The sequence below is a fragment of the Peromyscus eremicus genome, chromosome 2 (assembly GCF_949786415.1).
Source record: "Peromyscus eremicus chromosome 2, PerEre_H2_v1, whole genome shotgun sequence".
In the NCBI taxonomy this organism is placed as follows: Eukaryota; Metazoa; Chordata; class Mammalia; order Rodentia; family Cricetidae; genus Peromyscus; species Peromyscus eremicus.
Window position 1 is genome coordinate 38,915,247 of NC_081417.1, and position 19,466 is coordinate 38,934,712.

General features: G+C 37.0%; 1 protein-coding gene across 2 annotated transcripts in view; it reads left to right on the forward strand.

Moving 5' to 3' along the window:
- Window positions 1-19,466, forward strand: part of Arfgef1 (ADP ribosylation factor guanine nucleotide exchange factor 1) — a 104,069-nt gene that overhangs the window by 51,352 nt on the left and 33,251 nt on the right. For both annotated transcript variants that reach the window (XM_059254012.1, XM_059254011.1), the window contains exons 15-22: window positions 5,434-5,545; window positions 5,751-5,956; window positions 6,169-6,253; window positions 9,430-9,601; window positions 11,989-12,140; window positions 16,417-16,545; window positions 17,273-17,431; window positions 17,645-17,795. In XM_059254012.1, the coding sequence (XP_059109995.1) occupies window positions 5,434-5,545; window positions 5,751-5,956; window positions 6,169-6,253; window positions 9,430-9,601; window positions 11,989-12,140; window positions 16,417-16,545; window positions 17,273-17,431; window positions 17,645-17,795 (1,166 nt within the window). The remainder of the gene's footprint in view (window positions 1-5,433; window positions 5,546-5,750; window positions 5,957-6,168; window positions 6,254-9,429; window positions 9,602-11,988; window positions 12,141-16,416; window positions 16,546-17,272; window positions 17,432-17,644; window positions 17,796-19,466) is intronic.

The window sequence follows — 19,466 nt, forward strand, 5'->3', positions numbered from 1 at the left end:
AGCTAGAAAAGTCTGTAAAGTGCTTGCTCTACATATGTAAAGACCTTAGTTCAATCCTGAGGACCCACTAGAAGATGGATTGATTGGTGAGCTCCAGGCCCATGAGAAACCCTGACTCAAAAACAAGATGGACAGAGCCTGGGAAACAACAACTGAGGTTGACTTCTTCTGGCCTCCCCATTCAGGCACACACACAGGATTCTTGATTCATTGGAATTGATTTTTGTATAGGGTGAGAGAGAGGGATCTAGTTTGTTTGTTCTTTATTCTGCATGTGGATGTCCAGTTTTCTTAGAACCACTTTTCAATTTTTGTTGTTGTTTGTTTATATTTTAGGGGTTTTTTGTTTTGTTTTGTTCTGTTTGTTTTGTTTTGGTCAAAAACCAGATGGCTGAGCTGGGATGTAATTTGTATGCCAGTATTCCTAGCTCTTGTAATAAAGAATCAGAAATATCAGGAGTTACGGACCATGTCATCTGTGTGATACCTCTTGCTGTGTGAACGTCTCTAAGGGAGATGTAAATAACGATCTACTCACCTCGCACAGGGCACCAACCAGAGACCAAAGAAACTGTTCCTTTTAAGTCTAGCTTGGTGAGTGAACCAATGAGTTTAATGAGGGTTACTTAGAGGAAGAAGGGCAACTTATAGAGGCTATCCAACAGCAAATATCTCCTCCGGCCTCTCTTTATTCTTTAAATTTAATCCATCAGTTCATTGAAAAGGGCTTTTATTGGGGGTGAGGAAGCCCACATACAGCAGACACACAGATGGAAAGACTGCCTGCACAGCAGAGGGACTCTGGAAAGCCAGCCTCTTCTTGAGGGCTGGAGGGTCTCCAAGTCGTTCAAGGGGCTTCCTCCCCTAATGTAGGCTTAGTCATTTTTGGACAAAGACAGGATGACTGATTGGCTCACTCTGTAAATATGTCATGATCTGGCTTTGAACTTCTGTTGAGCCCATTCATTGGCAGGGAGCCCTACTTTCAGGAGAAAAAACGCACAAAGTCTTGGTTTTAAGCTACCAAATTTTTGTCTAAATCAGGAGGGAGAGAAAGAAGCAGTCAGCCATGTTGGAAGTTTACCATCTTTACTATCTAGTCATGGCCCCTCTCCTCATCTGTCTGCCTACCAGTGAGTCTGTCTAACGTCTACTCCCTCTTTGCTCCTCTCAGAGGTCACCCTAACCACTTAGAGCTGACAAAAGGAGCGATGAGGGATGGCCAGCAGTCCAAGTCCTTAGAGGAGGGGTGATCTAAGAGACTACAGTAAAACTTCAGTGATGTAAGGCAGCAGCCCTGTAATGGCAGCATGCATGCTTGGAGCATGCAGTACACGTTAGATGGCATCTGTAATAGAAAAAAAGTAACTGTTAGTGCTACTATAATTCCTAATGAAAGCATAGTCACGAAAATAGTTGGGGCAGTTTTGCCCTCATTAAAGGAAGAGGACAGTCAAGAAACTACCCAAAGAATCCTTGGCAGGCTTTGTCATAGGCATTAGCAAAACTGATGATTTTCCTGCCGCCATTGTCTACTACAAGATAATACATTCTGGAGAAGTTCGTTAAAGAGTTTAAGATGCTTTTCATTGGCCAGTGTAAGCTCAGAAGTTGGTCACTTGGTCTCTTCCATTACAACCTCATAGGCAACATTAACAGACAGTCAATGAGGAAAGTTTCTTCAACACTATAATTAACGTCAAGTCTGTTTAGTTAGTGAGGTGAAACATAATTATTTAGCTGGGAAGACTTGTGTATCAGAATCTTCATACCAGAAGAACCATGTCGAATAATGAAGTCAGGGAAATGGTCTTCTCTGTATTTAGATTGATAGTAACTTGGTTTTGGCTGTGTAACTGTGCACTCAGTTGTTCATTGCATCAGAGTCTTGCATAAGGACTGAACACCCAGAAGCTCTGTAAGAGGAATAAATTGTTAAAGTAACTGTCCTATTGGCAGTACTTTAGCAGCAACAAATGCCTCTGCCCATGAACCAGCTGCAACACCCAGTGGAGGTGGACAGTATGGGCCAAACCTGAGCGAAATCTGAGTTCCATTTGTTGAAGTCACGACTAGACATCAGCATCTAATTGACAACCTAAAAGGGATATAAAATACCATTGGATCTTTTTTATAGAATTGTCCAGCAATATTCCAGGGACACCACTTGGTTATCCTGAATAATTTCCAAAACCTGTGAGTTTGACAGCAGGTTGTTTTTTTTTTTTTTTTTTTGGAAGCCGCCTTTAGTCATGGAACTTGGGTTGTTAAGGTACAGAAGGACACATTACTGCTGTGAGAAGTACTCTTCCAGAAAGAGTTAGTGTCTCGCAGTTGGTAAATCCAGTTTTATTGTGTTTAAGATTTGCTCTCAGTATTTAAGAAGATATGCTCATTTTTCTCAGCTGTAGATAGACAATGAAGTGTTGGAATAAACCAGTGTCTTGTCCTATATCATTCTTTACATACCTTAAATAATTTATTAAGACCCTCATAGTTTATACAAGCTTTTAAAGCCTTTTTTCCATTTTGGAAAAAAAACTCTAGCTATTTTAATCTTTATATACAAGTCTTTTATTACTATTATTTTTACTCCTTAACATCTTACTATTTTTTGATGCCATATGATATAGTAATGCCAACAGTAAACACACGATCTCTTGTTAGAATTTGGGGTTGGGAGTGGTTAAGCAGTGTCTATCCCTTCCTTGTGAAGTTCCAGTGACAAACCAAAGTTCTGGTTTTACCAAAGCTCACTCTGGGGGAGCAGTACATTTGTCAGGCTCAGTGCACATAGGTGAGGACTAATGACAGAGTGTCCTGAGAGCGCTGGAAAGACTTTACCAACCGGGATTGATGATGGTTTTCCTGTAACTGCAAAGCGGAAGCCCTCTCCTTAACCGTACATTCTCAGTGACTTTGTATATGGATGTTTTGCTACTTGTATGTCTATGTTCCAGGTACGTCCTTAGTGCTCACAGAAGCCAGGAGATTGTATGAGATCCCCTGAAACCAAAGTTGCTGATGCCTGTGAGTGGCCATGTGGGCTCTGGAAATTGAACCCAGATCTTCTGCAAGAGCAACAAGTGCTCTTAACCACTGAGCCATTTCTCCAGGTCCCCCTCCCCCAGCTGCCTATTAATGTCTTCCTATATCCTCAGGAGGAGCAGGGCCTTTTGAGGTTCCCCTCCCAGCAATGCTAGGTATCCCTATGTAGTCTCAGGGAAGGCTTTCAGCCAAATGAGTTTCTTTCTCCAGCAACCTGTTAACAGATAGGATTTGGTCTGGTGAGCAGACCCTCATGATAGACAATTCATTCATGTAGCCCAGTCTTTTGTGGGGCTCCTGGAAGAGTTCAAGAAGGCAGTGATTACTGCATGCCTACAGGAGGACAGTGTTCTATAACGTTGTCAAAACGAAAAGAAAAGAAAAAAACAAATCACATGACAAAAGCTGCATGCCTTTACTTCTAGGCCCTCTGTTCCATTGGCTACATGTCAGTTTTTATGCAGTGCCATGCTGCTTTTGTTAATGTGGCTGTCTAGTATAATTTAAAATCAGGTGTCATAATAATTCCTGTATTGTTCTTCATGCTTTGAATTCTTTTCTCTTTTTTTCAAACAGTGTCTTATGTAGTCCTAGCTGGTCTTGAACTTGTTATGTAGACCTGACTGCCTGACAGGCCTCACTTACACAGAACATATGCCTCTTAAGTGCTGGGATTAATTAAAAGGCATGCACTCTTAGGATCTATGGCCTGCCCAGTATGAGTTTTTTGACAAGGTTTATAGTACCGGGCATGGATTTCTTCCTGTGAAGCGAATCTTAAATCCAGTCTCTCTAATTTAATTATTTGGGTATTTTATTTGTTTCTTTTGTATATGTTTGTGGGATCATGTATGCCAAAATGTGTGTGGAAGTCAGGACATTTTGCAGATGTCAGTTCTTTCCCTGGACCATGTGGGTCCCAGATATTGAGCTCAGTTCAACAGGCTTGGCTATAAATACCTTTACCTGCTAAGGTCTTGCAGGCCTAGGTATTGACAGTGTACTCTCAGGTCATTGATTGTGGTGGGTTTTGTTCTGTGTTTTGTTTGTTTCTTTGTATTTTTGTTTTTCCTGCTACTGGGGATTGAACCAAGAACCTCCATTTGGTCAAGTACTCTACCACTGAGCTATGTCCCCCCACCATTCTGATTTTTTTATTGTTGTTGTTTTTTGTTTTTTCAAGACAAGGTTTCTCTGTGTAGCTTTGGAGCCTGTCCTGGAACTCACTCTGTAGTCCAGCCTGGCTTCGAACTCACAGAGATCAGCCTGCCTCTGCCTCCTGAGTGCTGGGATTAAAGGCATGTGTCACCACTGGCCGGCCTGATTTTTTTTTTTAAGCATGAGAACTCATACCTTAATTTACCTTTCAGAATTGCTTTTGTCCTACCTTAAAAATTATGGCTAGTCATGCTTTCATTTTCATTTAATTCTAATATATTCATTTCCTCCCTGATTTCTTCATGACTATATTGATCAGTCATTGAAAACATTGAGTTTTAGTTAATGTTCATGGCTGTAATTGAATTATAGTTTAAGAGGGTTCATTAGGACATAACGGAGAAGGACATTAAAAACAAAAAGAATGTGTTTCATGGAAGTATATTAGATGAGAACACAGAGTTGGGTCTGGTACATAGAAGGCTGCTTTCTCCTGCAAGGGAGTATTTTGTCTTGTTTCATGGCTCTGTCATGCCATGGGTATTTTAAGCAGAGAAACAGCATTATCACATTTCTAGAAAGATGGCTTTGCTAGCAACCTGAAAGATAAATTAGAATATGGACAAAGTGAGATGTGGAGACCATTTAAGAATGGTCTCAGTAGTCCAGGTCACTGGTGGCATCACCAGAATGACAAAAGTAGGAAGTAGATAGCTTTTCAGTGAAGAAGTAATATTTGTGTTGGCTCTTAAAGCATGAAGGAGAGTTCCCCTATGAGAAGAGGCTGCAAAAGGCTTTCAGAAGAGTCTCCAGACACATTAGGTTTAGAGTCCAGTAAGGTCTTTAGAAATAGATGAGAGGAAGAGGTCAATTGGAACTACACTGCGGAGAGCTTTGTGTGCTTGTCTGATCTGTTTAAGTGACTGCCGAAAGTACTGTCTAGAGCTCGCATCCTTTCTGAGCTGTCTGCTCTGCAGTGTTGTCACTGGCCTCGCTGGCCACTGTTAATAGGAATCAGAAAGCACAACACACTGCAGCGATGTGCCCAGGAAGGGATCCCTATCTGTGTTAGTGACGCACTTCCATTCTGCCATGTGCTGATTCTGTATACGTGTGTATTGGTTCCTGCTTTCTATATGTAATTAAGAAAGTAATTTACTGTATTTCAAAGTCTTCTCAGGGAGTATGAGTAGTTTTCTCTTTAATCTTTCTATTAACTTCATCTAGATTTAATAAGAAACCAAAGAGAGGAATACAGTACCTCCAAGAACAAGGGATGCTTGGCACCACACCTGAAGATATAGCTCAGTTCTTGCATCAAGAAGAAAGACTAGACTCTGTAAGAATACCATTTTATTTCATTCTAACCCTCTGTCTACAATTTATATGCGTATGTGAAACAGTTAACTTGTAGCTGCCGTCTGGAGCTTATGTAACCAGGTTTCAAAACTTGTGGTTCTTGGGATTTTCTGCTTTGTAAATGGTTATGTAGAAAATGGAACATGCCATTGAATATTAAGTTCTATCGTTTGTTTTTTCATTAGACTCAGGTGGGTGAGTTCCTGGGAGATAATGATAAATTCAATAAAGAAGTCATGTATGCATATGTGGACCAACATGACTTTTCAGGGAAGGACTTTGTTTCAGCCCTTCGTCTGTTTCTGGAAGGATTCCGTCTTCCAGGGGAAGCTCAAAAAATTGATCGATTAATGGAAAAATTTGCTGCAAGATACCTAGAATGCAACCAAGGGTAAGTAAGATTTGTATACTTTTTGATGGTCAGTTTTCCATGTTAGTCAGAGCCCTCCCTTAAGGCAGTTTATATTGTCTGCTATTTGGTAGTGTTAAGACAAATTCATCTATAATTGTAATATATGATAGAGTCTTAATCCTGAGGGAGAACATTAAAAATGGTGATTTATATGAAACAAAGCTTATAATGTGATACATTTTTTTTTCCAGACAAACCCTTTTTGCTAGTGCAGATACTGCTTATGTTTTGGCCTACTCAATTATCATGTTGACCACAGACCTTCACAGTCCACAGGTATGTTTTCTTCTATATCAATTTTTATAGTAAGTAGTGAGAATTAAATGTATTCTTTTGAATCTGTTAAGTACTAGTTGAAATTTAAATTTATGTAGTTAAATTAATTGCCAGAATTAAAATGGTATACATTTGCTATTAATTTCAATAAAATTTTTAAGCATTTGTAAAATATTTGTCAGTCTCATGATTGAAAGTTATACAAAGGTTAAAACAAATTTTAAACTGAAGGATGTTTTAGGTCTTCTGAATATTCACTACATAGAAACTACTATATGTAATCTGTCTTTTTAAAAGAACATTTGAAGTTTGAACAGCAGTGGGATTAGTATTAAGAGATTATATAGTATAACATAGGTTACATAATACTATTAGAATTGCACCATCCCCCACAGTTACCAGTGGTCAGTTTTGGTGTAAACACACATACACACACATACAAACACACCCACAGATAATGCTGTCACATCATAATTATATATAATTTCCTTTGTCTTTCAGCATGTATCTCTGAGAGAGACACACTTTAAGCACAATCACTACCATCTCAACTAAAACATTCAACAAACATTTCACTATGGGTGTGTAGAGAGTGTCCCAATCCAGTGACCATGCTTAGTAATCACAAATCCTTAGTGTTATTAAAGAACTGGTACTTGATTTCTGATAACTACTTTAAAATGTTGTTTTCGATGTATTTTTTTTCACTTTCATTATTAAGGTTTATTTTTTTTTCCAGGGTGAAGTAACAGTTTAAATAATTACCAGAATTATGTATAAATGAACATTCATTCAGATAAAACATCACTGTTTACAAGTAGCTAAGAAATATTTTGCATGTAATAAATATATCTTGTGATTAGGTTAACAGGCACCATCTTGATAACAGAAAAGTTTTTTTTAAACCAATAAATAAACATTCATGAAAACAAAGTGTTAATATCTGAAATATGATACAGCCTTAAATGCTTTTCTTCATATAGCATCCAAATTTTCAGACTGTCTAGAAGGTTTCTGAAAATATAACTCCTATCTTAACTCATTAAAATAGTAGCCAAGAAAAGTCAGTTGACAGAATTAATAATCTATATAATTCTCCATTCAATAAAATATCAATTACTGATTTATTAAAAATCAATGGATTGTATATATGCAATCTGTTAATGATGAAAGCCTGAAATATATATATTTAAAAGTCACTCTCTTGGAAATACTTAAAATATTGCATCTCTGGTGCAAACCTGAAAACTTTTTGAAGCATTTACTTGCCCTAGTTTTCATATTTCCACCTTCACTCCTGTTCCTTTAGATTTTGACATACTTTTTACGGTACTTTTTGCTTTATTTCTAAAAAGCATGTTTTGGTATTATTTAGTAAAATCGTCTATAAATTATTTATAAAAATTTACTAGCTATTAGCTGGGTGTGATGGTGCACATCTTCAATCCCAGCATTCAGGAGGCAGCGGCAGGTGAATCTCAGGAGTTCAAAGCCAGCCTGTTCTACAAAGCCCAGATAGGGCTAAAAAGTAAGACATTAATTTAAGCATATAGGAATAAAATTCAAAAGTAATGTGTTCCATACAAAATTTCAAGAGAAGAAAAGTAGAATTGGTTTTACATTGCTTCCAGGATCTACCATGGTGGTAGTAGTGGGCAGCCTGTTTGGAATGACTAAAAGCAATGTTTTCCCTGCTCCCAAGGGAGCCCTTACCCAAATGCAGACACTTAACAGTTACTTCATATTTTCCATAAGACATCACCCTGCCTCTGATTGGCACAACGCCCAAAGATTTCTCCATTTTAACTATTTCCAAGTGATTTTCACCTTTACTTTAAATTGTGATCACTCTGGTTTTTGTTTTTTGGTTGTTTTTTTTTTTTCCTGTTTTTTTCTTTATAAGCATTTATCTATTAGAACTTTAGATAAAATGCCTTGCTTTTTGTTTTTTAAAGCCATGTCTTGAGATTAAAATTTTAAAGTTATGATAGTCTTCAGTATTATTGTCTTAAATTACCAGTTCAATTTAAAAATTCATATTTTTGCAATTTTACAGGAAAAGCATTCCTGTTCCATTTTCAGCATATTAGATTTTACTTGCAGAGTAATGTAAACTTCAGTCGATATATTTGCCCTGATTCTACCCTCTATTACATTATACTATGTTATATATAGTGTTCTGAGTGTTCCCACATTAGATCTCTAAGCCTGTGATGGCCTGCTGCATTATTGTTCTATATGCTTTAATGTGTGCCTATAAGAGCCTTACCTTTAGAATTCCGCTAATTCTTGATGGCATGTGGTAGACATGTGTTTAATTAAATATTTCTTCAGAAATACCTTAAGACAACTGAGTTTTGTCTGTCTGATTTGCTGGAAATAGAGTGTAATATACTTTGCTATGTTAATTCCGTGTTTGGCCATGTTGCTACCATCTTTCAAATTACTAACTTTTATTCCATTGCTTTATTAAGTTGAACATCACTGTTGAGGATGTTTAAACAAGACAAAACATTCTAAAGATGCTTCATCTAGGTTGTTGTGATAACTCAAAAAATGTTAGGTAGTTTTAAATAATACTCAACTATTGTTATTTTTGCATTCACTTTTTTTAGACAATGAAATTCCATTTTATTTGTAAATTGTTCATGTCATTCTAAACTACAGTTTGAATCCTTTGGTGTTTCTAATGGTTTGTGTGGCCTAAGAGCCTACTAGAAATCTTACATACCTTGGGCAAAAGTCAAGTCACTTTTTTATTTTCTCTCCTTCCTTCTTGAGATTCTTTCTTTCCACAGTATCGTGCTCACTAAAGCATATGCCAGAATGTATCTTTTCTACATTGCCCTTGTTTTCGGCGACTTTCATTTTTATATACGTTTTGTTGAATATTTTTTGTTTCTAGACTTCAGAATACCTATGAAGTCTCTATTCTAATTCTTAAAAAATTCTCTATTCTAATTCTTAAAAATGAGTAAAAAAAATTTTTTTGGTTTTTCGAGACAGGGTTTCTCTATGTAGTTTTGGAGCCTGTCCTGGCTCTTGTTCTGTAGACCAGGCTGGCCTTGAACTCACAGAGATCCACCTGGCTCTGCCTTCTGAGTGCTGAGATTAAAGGTGTGCTCTGCCCGACTTGAGTAAAATTTTTAGAAGTGATAATGGTTTTTCATATCTAGGTTAAAAACAAAATGACAAAGGAACAATACATTAAAATGAATCGAGGTATCAATGATAGTAAAGACCTCCCTGAAGAGTATCTATCAGCCATTTATAATGAAATAGCCGGGAAGAAAATATCAATGAAAGAAACAAAAGAACTAACAATCCCTACAAAATCCACCAAGCAGAGTAAGTACCCTAGTCAAGTCTGACTGTTCACTGGGCAGGTTTGTTCTGCTTCTGGGAGTGGTTGTTAAGACCGGCTCCCTTATGTTTCTAAAGCTAATCTGGAACTTTCCTATCTCAAATGTTAAAGGGGGAGGTGTGTGCTTGAGGGCTTTTTGTTTTATTTTTGTTTGTTTGCTGTTTGCTTAATTTAAGAAACCACTTAATTTAAGTGTGACTTGGCTATTTTGTGTAAGTGTGACTTGGCTATTTGGTATTAAGTGTGACTTGGCTATTTTGCTGACAACTGTTATGATGGTGATAGATCTATGTTTTTTTTGTTTTTGTTTTGTTTTTTTAGCATCCAAAAGAAAACACTGACTAGTGATTAATAAAAAAAAAAAAAACTGGGTAATTTACATGTGTTAGGAGTGTTTAAATATTAACTTGTTCATTCAGCAGTTCATCTCAGCAGGGACTTGGAAATTAAAGAAATTGGTTAGAGGATACTGGAAAGATGGCTCAGAGGTTAAAAACATTTTGCTGTTCTTCCAGAATACATAATTGCTCACAACCAACCATCTGTAACTCCATTTCCAGGGGATCTGACTCACTCTTCTATCTTCCTGGGGTACACAGACATATGCAGGCAAAACTCTCACATAAAATTAAAAAGTAAAGACTTCTGCTTTCTCATCATCTATAAGCAACATACTTCTGTTTTTTTTTTTTTAAAAACCATTACACATAAATGGAAGCTGGATGTGGATGTGACTAGAAGAGGTGGGAAAAGTAGTAGTGTTGAGAATGATTGTGTCAAACTCCACATTATAATGCTATTGACTCCTCTATCTAAACAGTACTAGAGCCAACTGTGACCCAGCACTATTCTAGATATTATATATACATTTAGACAGTGTTGATTAATTAGAGCTTAGATCGGACTTCAGGATGGACATTTCTGGGCCTGTGAGTGTAATGGCTCTAGAATAATTCGTTCAGAAAGAAGATTCTTGGCCTTTCTAAGCACTTGTACTTGGAGTAAAATCTCAATTTGAACATATTATTGGTAGCAAAATATTTTTAACATGAGGCAATTGATAAAGTTTATAGGATAAATCTGTTCTGAAATTTTAGAATTATAAGAACCCAGGTCATTAGAGAGATAATGTCAGTAGGGTATAACTGGTCTTATCCCTTATCTTTTTTAATATTCAGGAAGAATTTTAAGAAATTCTTTCTACTTTATAGGCAAGGAAACTCAAAACCAGACAGAGTAGGAAAAATAATTAGAATTAGTCTTTCTCTAGTAGTCATAGCCAACTTCAATAATTCTAACCACCTCTGCCTTCTCTCACCATGTCTACTTTTAACATTTGTGTGTGTAAAAATAACAAAGAATCACGTTGTTTGTGGGCAGAAAAAATTGAAATCTATGTAATGTAAAAACTCTTTTTCAATGACAGCTACTTGTCAGACCTGAAAGATCAAGTGGAAAAGACAGATACTGAGCTAGGTATTGTTGACTGTTAGTCTACTCCAGCATCAGATCAGAGTTAGCAGTCTACCCAGTGGGGCTAATTCGGCTTTCCTTCTAGCGTTAAATATATTACGCCTTAAGCTTTACACTGAAGCAGATGCCTGTTTTCTGATTGGATCTCATTGCCTAGATTATAGCACCCCCTTGTCATACATTTTTCTCTTCCTCGTTTGATGGTTGAAGTCAGTGAGAAACCTGATATGGGATGAAGGTGTGGTGTGCTGGGAATGCTAAAATTGCTTAGGGTATCAGGGCAGTGCATGTTTTGTTTTGTTTTTGTTTGTTTGTTTGTTTGTTTGTTTGTTTTGTTTTGCCAACTGAGGACAAATGCCACTGTGTTTACCTGACTTCTGTTCGTTCCCATGTTTGGTCCCTTTCCTTGATAACTTGAATTTTGAGTGTTGTACTCTCTGAGATTTTCACATGTTTCCACTTACTCCTGACTGTTAGTCCAGTATTCCACCATTCCCTAGGTGCAGTTTACCCTTTTAAAGTGAAAATTCAAAGGGAGATAGATCTCAGTGGTATAGCACTTAGCAAGCCTGAGCAGGACCCTTAGCATGACTGTCAGTCAGTCAATAAATAGGCAAATTGGGTGGTTCTTTTGGCATTTAGTGTATTTACAGTGTTGTGCATGCATCACCTCTCCTGAGACTATAAAACATTTGGTTATTCCAAACTAAAGCCTGTACCCACAAGTTGTCCCTAGAGTTCCCTCTGCCTTTGCCCTGTCTGCTCTGTTTCTCTGGGTTACCTGTTTCAGAGATTTCATGGATGTAGAATCAAACACATCATTTGGTCTGGCTTCATAGGACTATTAGTGTCATCTTAAAGTGCGTTCTGATTTAAATGGTACTATTTCTTATTTCAGATGTAGCCAGTGAAAAACAGAGACGCCTTCTGTATAACTTAGAAATGGAGCAGATGGCCAAGACAGCTAAAGCACTCATGGAGGCTGTGAGCCATGTCCAGGCGCCTTTCACCAGTGCGACACACTTGGAGCACGTGAGGCCTATGTTTAAGGTTAGAGTTACTGTAGCTTTGCTACAGTATACATTTATATGTGATTTGCTTAGCATATTTTCAAAATAGAGTAATAGTCTATTTGACCTAGAAGATACCCCTGATTGTTTAAAACTTAATTAATATAAACTGTCTCTTAATTAAAGAAAGTGAAAGATGGTGTGCAGTGTAAGTAATTGGTAGGAGTATAATTTCAAAAGTTAGAAATATAAAGCTTTAGAGAATGGTCATTAATCCTTGGCTTGTTTTTTTCAGTTATAAATGACTTATTTCTAAATCTTTGATATTCATTCCAATTTCAAAGTGATCCTGAGGCTCAGATTCTCATCAACACTTCTATCCAAGGAGTTAATATGAGGGTTCTGAGTAGAACTAGAGCCATAGAAGAAACAAATAATGCCTGCTCTGAAACGTGATTGATAGACCATTGTCACTTCATTGAAGAAAACTTATTTTTCTCTCTCCCAGAAGCTGTCAGTTGTGAATAGCTTTGTGACAAGGGGTAGAACTTCTGGTCACTATTCTTCCACTGTGCTATGATCTTGTCTGGCCAGAGTTTGTGCAGTTTCTGTGCATGCTGTCACAGTCCGTAAATTCAAATGTGCATCTGCACTTTTGTATCTTTGCACACCTTTAATTCCAGCACTTGGGAGACAGAGCCAGGTGGATCTCTGTGAGTTCAAGGCCAGCCTGGTCTACAGAGCAAGATCCAGGACAGGCACCAAAACTATACAGAGAAACCCTGTCTCAGAAAAAGAAAAAAAAAGACACCATTTCCTTGAAGTCATCCACCACTTCTGAATCTTTCTGTCCCCTCTTCCACCTAGGTCCGTGATGTTGTGGGGAGGGAGCTATCATATCATATTCCATTTAAAACTGAGCATTTCAAAGTTTCTTATGCTCTATGTGTTGTCCAGTTGTGGAGCGTTATACTGCAAGAAGAAGCTTCTCTGTTGAAGGTTAAGTGATGTACTTATGGATGGATATGGCAACATGTCATCAGGAGTCACTTTGTTGCTATGTTTATTTAGCAGAGTAATGGTAGGAAGTGTGCCCCTAAGGCCCATGACTTATATCTAGTCTCAGATTCTTGGCTTTATTGACAGTGTCAGGGATGCATTCTCGCTCATGGAGTTGGCCTTAAATCCAATTTTTAAAAAGTGGTTGGTTACTCCCATAACATCCATGCCACTAATGCACTAGTGAGCATATCTTGCTAGACAGGTCTCTATTGTAGCTGGCTAAGATGATTACTTTTCTCTTCTGGTAGCAAATCTAGCACCTTCCAGCACTATAAACATTGACCATTAGAGTTGAACCTTCCCACTGAGCACCAGCTAGATTTCTCCTTTCTGTGACGTAAGTATGCAGTGTCTTCAGTGACAGGGTTTTAACTGTCAGGTTGTGAAGGGTAAGCAATAGTATTGTCAGCAGCCTGTACTATTTGGGGTGGGAGGGGTGTAGGGATCCTGCAGAGTCACATTGGCCAACAACTAAAAGAGATGAAACTTGTTCTTGGTCCTGGGTGTTTTATTTAGTAGTATTTGATGTCTAATTGGGGTATTAGTCCCCATTATGGTAACTCCATTTAAACTTCTTTTGTATATGTATGTATATTTAAGAAGTAGGTAGGTTTCCATATAGCTTTTCAAAGGGCCTTTAGTGTTTGTTATCCCCTCCATATTTCCTCCCCTACCCTGCCCTCCCACCTTCCCCACCACCCTCATTTAAACCACCTATTCTGATCATCTCTTTATAGCACTGTCCCATTCCTTGGAAGATCTCCTCCTCCCCACTGGTCATTTACTGGCTACCTAACCTCTGTGCGTTAGTATTTCTAAGTGAAACACACATATCTAAAGTATAAAGCTAACATCCTGTATGAGACAAAATGTGCAACATTTGTCTTTCTGGGTCTGGTCTTTCTGGTTCTGAGTTACCTCACTCAGAATGATTGTTTTTAATCCTATTTATTTTTCTGCAGAGTTCATGATTTCATGTTTCTTAACAGCTGAATAATATTCCATTATGTAAGTGTACTGAATTTTCTTTAGCCAATCATCTGTTGATAGACATCTAAGCTGTTTCCAATTTCTGTCTATTTTGAATGAGCAGCAGTGGAGATGGCGATGGATAAGCAAGTATCTCTGTGGTAGGATGGAGCATCCTTTGGCTGTATGACCAAAAGTGGCAGAGTTGGGTCTTGAGGTAGATGGATGAGCATTCCCTTTACCCTACATCCTTACCAGCATGAACTGTCATTTATTTTACTGATTTTGGCCATTCTGACAGGTGTAAGATAAAAATCTCAAAAGTAATTTTAGTTTACATTTCCCTAGTGGCTAAGGATGTTGAGCATTTTTTTAAATGTTTCTCAGTCATTTGTGTTTCATCTTTTGAGAATTCTGTTTAGTTTTGTGCCACATTTTCCAATTGGATTTTCATCAGTTTTTTTAGTTCTTCATATGTTGTAGACACTAACCCTCTGTCAGATGGGTAATTGGTAGATTTTTTTTCTCCTTCTGAGGCTTTCTCTTCTCTTGAATAATGGTGTTCTTTGATGTACAGAAGCCTTTTAGTGTTGTGTGGTTCCAGTTATTAACTGTTGGTCTCAATGCCTGTCCTGCCTCAGTCCTGTTTGGAAAGTTTTTTCCCTGTGCCAGTGAGTTCAAATGGATTCCCTGCTATTTATTTGTCCAAATCAGCGTATCAGGTGTTACGTTGAAGTCCTTGACCACACCTTTTTTAATTTGTAAACAGTATTATTTTATGAGGGAAGAGACTATGTTCATTCCTAATATCTAGTGTAGTTCTTGGCTTGTAATTCCTCAGTAAATAAGTATTGGTTGGGGGACAGGACTAGATAATAAATTTCTAATTTTCTAGAATGTGGTTTATGATATTAAGGGATGTAAACATATTCATGAGAACATTTTTATATCTTGCTAAATCTTATTTCAGAAAGATTATACAATTATGTGCAAACAGTGGTTTCACTATCTACTGAGTATTATTTAGGTATAATTTAATAGAGAAATCATTGTCTTGGATTAAACATAATCCTAATAAAGATAAATGTTTTCCCCATTGATTTAAGAACTATGTGTATTTCTTCGTAAGTTTTCAACTTGAAGTCTGCTTTCTCTGTAGCAGAATGTGTAATTTATTGTTTTCAACTTGAAGTCTGCTTTCTCTGTAGCAGAATGTGTAATTTATTGTTTTCAACTTGAAGTCTGCTTTCTCTGTAGCAGAATGTGTAATTTATTGTTTTTCATGGGTTACTTTGTAATCTATGAATACTGTTCTTGATGCTTGCATATCATCTCAGAAGCAGCGTCTTCAAGTGCTGTAGATGTAGAGTGAGGCCTAGGAAGAACCTAGGTGCTGCAGCTTGTGTGCTGTGTATAGATTTTAAGCTTTTGCCTTTAATTTTCTGAATTTTAGAAGTAAAGCTCCAAGTAATTCTGTTTTCCTTAGAAAAGTTTAAGCCTACAAAATTTAATTTCATCATTATAGCTCTGCTGCTTAATGAACTATTAAAAGCAACATAATTCATATCAGATATTTCAGTTATGTGGATTTCTGTTGTTTGTTATCTATGCTAACTAAGTAAATGCTCTACCTTTGAGCTACCTGACCAAGTCCTTTACTTTTTGAGACATCGTCTCTCCAATTACCTCAGATCAACCTTGAACTCACAGTCCTGACTCTGCCTCTGAAGTGCTCAGATTATAGATGTAGACCAGGGCCTGCTGAGTATAAAATTCAAACAAGTACTCCCTTCCAAAAGGTATAATGAATTGATTATTAAATATTTTTAAATATTGTCCAACTAGGAATCAAATATTGCTTCTTAATGTAAGTACTTAATAGTTAAAGAAAGGCTGAATGAAATTAATAGTTAAAGAAATGCAGAGCAGGCTTTGATAAAAGTAGGGTCATTTGTTGCCAGGTAGGAAAATGATTCAAAGGATTGTATTGGAACTAAAGAGTCTGGATTATTGCAAAGGTCAGTGCTTGCAAAGAGAAATGAATTTTAAGTCATTTGTAAGACTTTATATGAATTTTGACTATTCCTGTGTTTTCATTGTTGTGAATAATTTATAGATACTGTTCTGAAATTAAGCCTAGGGTTATTACTGAATTTATGATCATTTCCATTTATTTAAGCCCAAGAAACATTTCCTTCTTTAAGAAAACTTTCTCACTCACTATACCAAGAATCTCAATTATCACTTGATATGTATGGTATATTTTAAACTTTTAATTTTTCTAGCTGGCTTGGACACCTTTTCTGGCTGCTTTCAGTGTGGGTCTGCAAGACTGTGATGATACTGAAGTAGCCTCTCTTTGCCTAGAAGGGATAAGATGTGCCATCAGAATTGCGTGCATTTTCAGCATCCAGGTAACAGAATTTTACCTTTACAACCAGTTTGGAAAACATATGCCATCAGTATCGTTCAACTCATAGTATTTTTTTTTGACTTCCTTAAAAACCAGCTTTAAATTTATGATAGAGTTTAAATGAATAATTTTTGAGAAACTCTGGTAGAGTAATTCTGTATGGTGTTTCTAAGCATTGTAAGTATTTATTTTAGATGCCTTTTAACCTAAGCCTCAGAACTTAGTTATCTCTAAAAGAACCAAGCACCTAACATACTTTCTATGAAGACAGTCTTCTTTAGGAGTTTATTATGGACTTTAAGGATGACTTTTACCTAGGTTCTTTTGTTTCTTAACCCATTTAATATTTCATTGTGAATGTTATAATTTAATACATTACAAAATACAGTCTAGCTGTGGAGGAAAAGATGAATAAATTTATAAAGCAGGTTTTTGCTAATATAATTGAAAATTCTTTTTCAGTGAATTTATTTTCACTGTATGAATGCATTTGTTAACTACTGAAAATCTCATATTGAACTGGTACTTCAGACTATATCTAGGTTTAAGAAATTTATTAACTATCTGCCTTATTTTAAGATTATATTTTTTTTTTAGTTTTGTATATAATTTATGACATGTCTGTTAAAATTTACTAAACACATAGACAGTTTGTTCAATATGAATTAGAGGCCAGTCAGTATGCTGTATTTTCAACCATGTAAATACAATTTTCTCTTTTCTTGTAGCTGGAAAGAGATGCATATGTCCAAGCACTAGCCAGATTTACCTTACTTACAGTGAGTTCTGGTATTACTGAAATGAAACAGAAGAATATCGACACGATAAAAACACTCATCACAGTGGCTCACACTGATGGAAATTATTTAGGAAACTCATGGCATGAGGTAGAAACACTTTTAACTTTGCAATTCAATTTATAAAATGAATTGATGCTAAATATTCTACTAGTATGCTTAATTGTGGAAAATAATTTAGTATATTTTATATGAACAGCTTTTAGTAATGATTTATAATGTAATCTGTCTTTAAATCCTAACTGCATATATTTTAAGATATATATTGTTAAAAGCTCACTTTTTTTTCCTTTTCTCCTAAAGATCCTGAAGTGCATCAGTCAGTTGGAACTGGCACAGCTTATAGGAACCGGAGTGAAGCCGCGATACATTTCTGGGACAGTGAGAGGCAGAGAAGGATCTCTCACTGGAACAAAAGATCAGGCTCCTGATGAATTTGTTGGTCTGGGGCTAGGTGAGGGGTTTTAAAATTATTTTTAGAAAATATTAAAATTTGTTTTTACCCTCCAGGTTATGTAATTTTTATTATGACAATGAAATGTAATTAGAGCAATGAGATAAATTGCCCTTTGCCTAATGTAATAGAGAAAAGCAAGATGACTAGAAAGTTAGTCTTTTTCTCATGGTCTTGTTTACAGTATAAAATGCCACTTAGTTTCTTCCTTGGAACTGTGATAAGGATACACTCAACATAATTGGGGTAACTAGAGAAAGCGTTCACACTCAGACTTTTTTAACCCACTCTGCAGGTCCACCCAAACTGTGTCAGGATGGAACTTCTTCCCCAAGCTTTCAGAAGAGCTTGGAGTGGCCAATAGTGCAAATGTAAATATATTAGCAAAGATAGATGCCAAAAAAGTCAGATGATCCATTTTCAGTCGTGAATGGAAAGAGTTCCACCAGGGAAGAAGCCTAGACTCTGACCTTGACTTCTGTCCTTCTGGGTTTGAGTCCTTCTCTACTTCTTCCATACTGACAGGCCAGCTCTGTTAGGTCTAGATTCAGCTTCTACCATTGCAGACTAAAGGCATCACCTCATCACAGGATTGTTAGGACTACGTAAGAATATAGACAAAAGTGGACTCAGCACAATGCCCAGAGCATTGGAGATTAGGGAGTAGTGTCCAACCATCCTTCCCGCTCCACCTCCAGCCATCATTAGCTGTTAGCAATTTCAGTTGTTTTTTGCAGTCCTTAGGAAATCTAAAATGGTTTCAAATCTAAAAGTATGTCTACAGGGAAAGATAAATGACTAGGACCATGTTTTGATCTCAGGTTGGATTGAGTAAAATCAGTCCCTTGTGGTAGTTCAACTGAAGTAATTTAACATTGCAGTCTGGCAGTCTGTCTCTCAGGGATACCATAGCAGAGTGTGAAGTGTAAAGTCTTGCTGCCTCTAACTTGGGATTCCCTGACCTCCACCTCCCGAGATTACAGGGTTAGCCATCATGTCTGCTTTTTGTATAAACTGTCTGTGTCATAGTTTTCTTCCAGATTTCCTCTACTCTCCACTCATTTCTGTGTGTGTTCTCTCCTTCGACCCTGAATGTAAGGGCCTTGTAGATAAATGGCCCTTTGTGGGACAAGACACCTGTTTGCCCTTCTCAGCGAACTGGAACTTCAGTTTGGTTGTGAGAGTGGGAGAGTTGAACCCCTGCCCAATAGTGATGACCTGAGTAAACCCTCTGCTGCACCTGGAAGGAACAGAAACACGTTCCAAGCAGTTCCGTGTTTTGAAGAACTGAGGTCACAAGACTCTTGTCTTGTTTTCTTGGAGCATTCTTACAAGCACTCAGAATTCTCCTCACAGGACTCTATTCCTGGACTGTGTTCTGATAGTCATGCTTTAATATCTGTGGGGATTTGAATCCAGGGCCCATGGAGATACTTAAATCCTGGATACTCAAGTTCCTCACATAAAGAGTATAGTATATCCATATATATCCTGCTACATACTTTAAATCATTTCTAGACTGCTTATAATATCAAATAGAAAGCAAATTCTATTCAAATAGTTGTACAATATTGATAGAAATAAAAACCATTTGTAAAAGTGTAGTATAGGTAAAATTTTTCTCCCAATTATTTTTCTCATTTTTTTATTTACTTATTTGTTTGTTTGCTT